Below are 4614 nucleotides of genomic sequence, written 5' to 3'. Positions count from 1 at the left end.
TGAGGTTGAAGCAGGGAGTTTTGGAGCTCTCGTTACAACAGCCTGTGTGGTACTCGAGTATATGATGTATAGTACAGTACTCTCTTTACGAAAGAAAAAAAAATATTATTTTGGTGTCTGTTTTCTCGAGTCGGTGCTTCTGTGGTCGGGGGTGTACTGTACCTTGGTTGGAAACTTGGGAATCGCTTCCGTGGTTGGAGAATATAACTACTCGAGTGCGCTCTACAGTAGAGAACTGGTGTATTGAGAACTTTCGATCCGCCTGGCGATGATGTTCAAGGCGATACGGATGCATTTCGGCTGTAATTTATTCCCCTTATGTACGAGTACGGTAGTAGGGCGCCGAGCCTCCCCCATGGGTGTGGTGCTGTCGGGCGGAAGCGAGGATTCAGGGGAGGCTCTCGGTAAAGGACAGTCTAATGTCACTCAGGCACAGAATATTGATACTCCGCTTGTGGTGCTTAATTCAAGATAGGATGCACCATGATAGACTATGTGGAATATTAACACAGCATATGGCCACTCGTAATGGGGCTACATTTGTGAGCACGATCGCTACCAGTATTGCACACCCCCGAATTTCAGCTCTTTTTGCCTAGTTCTGGGTGTAATGTGCGCGAGCCGTCGTGTTCACGAGCGTCAGCCCGTAACGGGTACAGTACAGGGCTTCCTTGAGTGGAGAGGAAGTGTCTAAGCTCCCTATTCCGATTTTTTCGATTGGTTGAGGTGCGCCAGCTACATCTTGAAATTTATCAGCTCCTGGACACCCCGGCGCCAAGGATTGGGGCTTCGGTGGGCCTTGGCGTTAAGGTGGAGTAGTTTATCTATGCACCAACAATCGCCCATCTCCACCTTGCTTGTAAGCATTGCACCTACTTCTCATAACCTCTCAACACTACTAGACACTGGTTCCCATGGGTATTTGATTTATGAGCGATAGCTATCAACATAATTCTCCTATAGTCAAGGCTGCTAGAGGAGAGTAATTGTCGTGTTGCCGCTCGTGGCTATACCTCGGAGACAGACTTTTGATTTTGGCGAATATTTTTGAGGTTGGGACTCTGCGGCGGGAGGGTTTACTGACTTTCCCCTGTCGCTTTTGCCATCACACTCTTCGCTTGATTCACGAATCCTCACCTCCATATTCTCTAGCCACGGCCATCCTGACTTTGCATTCCGCTTTTTCAACTACTTCAGAGTGTGTTCGGGACTCAAAGAGCCTCGGGAGTCATGGACAAGGCTCAATCCGATTTGGTTGTGTGGTATAAAATCGAAACAGAGTTCCGTCAGGATCATGTCACACACACAATATATGTGGAGAAAGCGAGATGTAGGAATGAGAAAGTGAAGGAAGTTTGGCGAGATTGTGAGGAACTCGGCAGGGGGGGGTTCGGTGTCGTCCATAAGCAGATTCAGAGGGCTACTGGCCACTACCGCGCGGTAAAGACGATTGATAAATCGAGGCTGCCTCCCGATCTCGATTACTCTAGGGAGCTTCTTGTGATGGCCATATTGGCAAAGGTTTGTGTTCTCATCCCGAGCAACCTTGCCGGTCTAACCGTCGGCTGTTTTAGCGTCCGTCATTGTTTGTGGAGTTTCTGGGATGGTTCGAGCAACCCGCGAATCTGTACATTGCAATGGAATATCTTGAGGAAGGTGATCTCACCAAGCATATCGGTAAACCATTACCGCAAGACACCGTTCGAAATATTTCAATTCAGATACTCGAGGGCCTCGAAGTAATGCATCAGCAGGGGATAGCTCATCGGGATCTAAAGCCTGCGGTATGATCCTTAACACCATGTCGTATCGCAATGTACTGACGAATGCATAGAATATTTTTGTAGTTTCCATGTCTCCCGTCTGGGTCAAACTGGGGGATTTCGGAATATCAAAACGGATCCAGGAAGCTTCCACGGAATTTCGCACCCAGGCATTTACTCAAGCCTACAGCGCTCCCGAGGTTCAGGGGTTGGACTCCAATAGCGAAACCTCTGCCTATACGAATTCTGTTGACATTTGGTCGCTCGGATGTGTTATATATGAGTTACTTGTAGGGACGATGCTATTCCCAGGAGAAGGTGATGTAGCCCGTTACTTCTTCGGGAAATTGCTCTTTCCCGAGGACAAATTAAAAGGGTTATCGCCCCCAACAGACGATGTCGGAATTTTATTATTAAAGTCCATGCTTGCAATTCAACCCGAGGGACGCCCCACCGCGGCTGGTGCGCTGGATCATGTGTGGTTGGCGGAACTTGAGGATGGTGAGGGTAGCGGAGATGCCCAAGGTGAAACGGCACAGCGTCGGTATGGGAGCACCCGGAGCAGAAGTGGCTGAAACAAACTGACCACTCGTGACAGACCAAAAGAAAGGATCAGGGGGATCCGGACCTCCCGGAACAACACAGAGTACACCCTGGGAAGCGTAGCTTCAGGGCCGGGTCCGGGAAATTATCCTACCACCCCGATTAGCACTGCTATATTGACACCACCGAATACGGCCCCCGTCGAGGGCCCATCGGCGCGGGAGGGGTCCCCGAAACCGGGACCGACAGCAGACGCCCCACAATCACCAAGCGACCCATCCCAAGAGCCCGAAGGCGCAAAGGAAGAAATGGATCCGCAATATCCCGCAAACGTGTCTCCAGGGTAACACCCCGAATACCAACCCCAACCTGCCTTTAAAACGTGTTGCTAACGAACCTTAGATCTCCCACAGGTGATCCTCCGACGCCCGACCCTCACAATGGAGATGGACCTCAATTGACCCCGGTGACAAATGGACCGGTGGAACCCGCCCCAAATCACAACGCCCCCGCCTCCGCTCTAGATGTACCTACAACGAGAATTGCGCACCGACGAACCTACCCTACCCGGAAGAGCAGGTTCAGGTCAGATGATTCGGAAACTTCAGAGGACGAAGGCTCGCCGAATTCTACGCCTAATGCCCTCAATGGGGAGGGTGGCGGGGGCCGGGGCGACACAGACATCAATCCACTGAACATTCCTAACATTGGGCAAAGCCCTAATGCAGGACAGAACCCTAATGACGGACAGAATCCTGCCGCTGACTCGGATCCTAGTCAGGGTCCCAATGTTGGATTAAACTCTAACTCCGATGGAGATCGGACCCCTAGGCGAGAATTGGGCACTGGAGGGAACTCTGGTATTGGGTGGAGCCCCAATGCCGGAGGAAACCTCGGACTGAACCCCCATCTCGTGCTGAACCCAAGCCTGCTGGTAGCCGAGCCTAGGTCAGGCTGAGAGAACAATATCATACCAGCGACAGAAGTGGAGGGGGTGTAGGAAACCGGGGAAATACATCACACATCAGGGGTGACTGAATCATGAAGTGGAATGAAATTTTTGGCTAGGTTCAGAAAGATCAATCGTAATTTTTATTGCTATCTACCTGTATTTACAATGTCAAGTTTGAACTTACGAAATCGAAGGGAATTCGCTCGATCGAGAGATTCTGGAACGTTGGTTGTGATTGCGTGACTTATGGTATAATGCTTAGAAGGAGTTCTCTAGACTCATGTCGAAGTCATTTCTGTGCTGGAAAATTTGCGGATAAATAGGCATTGGCTAGATGTATTAAATGTTGATCAGCGAAATCTGTACGATGTCTTTATCGCCAGTAAAGAGGGTGTTTTTTGTCTGTCTCCGGCCTCTTGGTCAAAAGGTTGATGCGAAAGTATCGTGCTCCTGTGTCTCACCTTCTCGAGACCTTATCACGAATGGGTTGTTTCGCGCAGCGCCTGCCGTGGTATCGGGGTATGTACGGCTGCGAACAGTGAAACAGTAAGGGTCCTCACCACCAGTTCACCACAGTTCAAAGAGGCGGTTTGCAGCTCATGAACCGCGAACTCGAGAAATGAGCTGCAGCACTAGTGCCGGCTTTGGAGGTGGTATCATACTCAGGATGTTTCGGCGGTTCTGAGGGCAGTGGTAATGTACACTGTTGACTTGAGCAAAAGAGGGGGTGGTCGCGGGCCACTGGTGATGGGGACTTTGTCGGCGTAGGAAGGGGCTCTGCACAAAACGAATATGCAAAATGGGTGGTAAAGATTTGGTATGTATTGGGAGGTCCCACACCATACTGCGCTCAGCCTGCTAGAACAGCAGTAAATTACGCACCCCGGAACCGAACCACCGGTGTGAGAGCCCCTAGTAGGTCGCCCCGGAGGAGGCAGCTCGGACGACATACCACAGACTGGTGAAGACCGGCAGACACTTTCACGTTGAGATAAGAATTTGCTGAGGTGACTCTTACAATTGCGTCAACAGCGGACCTTCTGAAAGTATGATACTGGCTATAAAGAGTTAGCTTACGGCGTTTTATTCCGATTTCGAGACAAGCCTAGGATAAAAATCTCGTTTGAGCGTACTAGTACAAGTACTAGCGGCAGCCGGTTTTCACTAGTCTATGCGGTAGCATACTACCAATCACACCCAATCATTTGAGATTCTATGGTACTACCGTGCCAGGTGCTCAAGTGCATTGGTAAATGGAATATTTGTCCGCCCTCTTCCCGCTCTTCTAGTCCTCGGCTGGCTGTGCTAGATGCCGTACCTGATTATGCATTACGAGTGTGCTGCCGTAGTATGACA

At 50.3% G+C, this 4614-nt stretch overlaps 1 protein-coding gene; it reads left to right on the top strand.

Moving 5' to 3' along the window:
• Positions 1-893: 893 nt before the first annotated feature.
• Positions 894-3462, top strand: GSTUM_00007046001 (uncharacterized protein). XM_002839127.2 has 5 exons: positions 894-1521; positions 1575-1784; positions 1835-2307; positions 2362-2649; positions 2709-3462. Exons 1-5 carry the CDS (start codon positions 1231-1233, stop codon positions 3262-3264), a joined length of 1818 nt encoding a protein of 605 aa, XP_002839173.1. The 5' UTR covers positions 894-1230; the 3' UTR covers positions 3265-3462.
• Positions 3463-4614: the final 1152 nt, after the last annotated feature.

Source organism: Tuber melanosporum (genome assembly GCF_000151645.1).
Source record: "Tuber melanosporum whole genome shotgun sequence assembly, scaffold_31, strain Mel28".
Taxonomy (NCBI): Eukaryota; Fungi; Ascomycota; class Pezizomycetes; order Pezizales; family Tuberaceae; genus Tuber; species Tuber melanosporum.
This window is presented reverse-complemented; position numbering and strand designations above follow the sequence as displayed.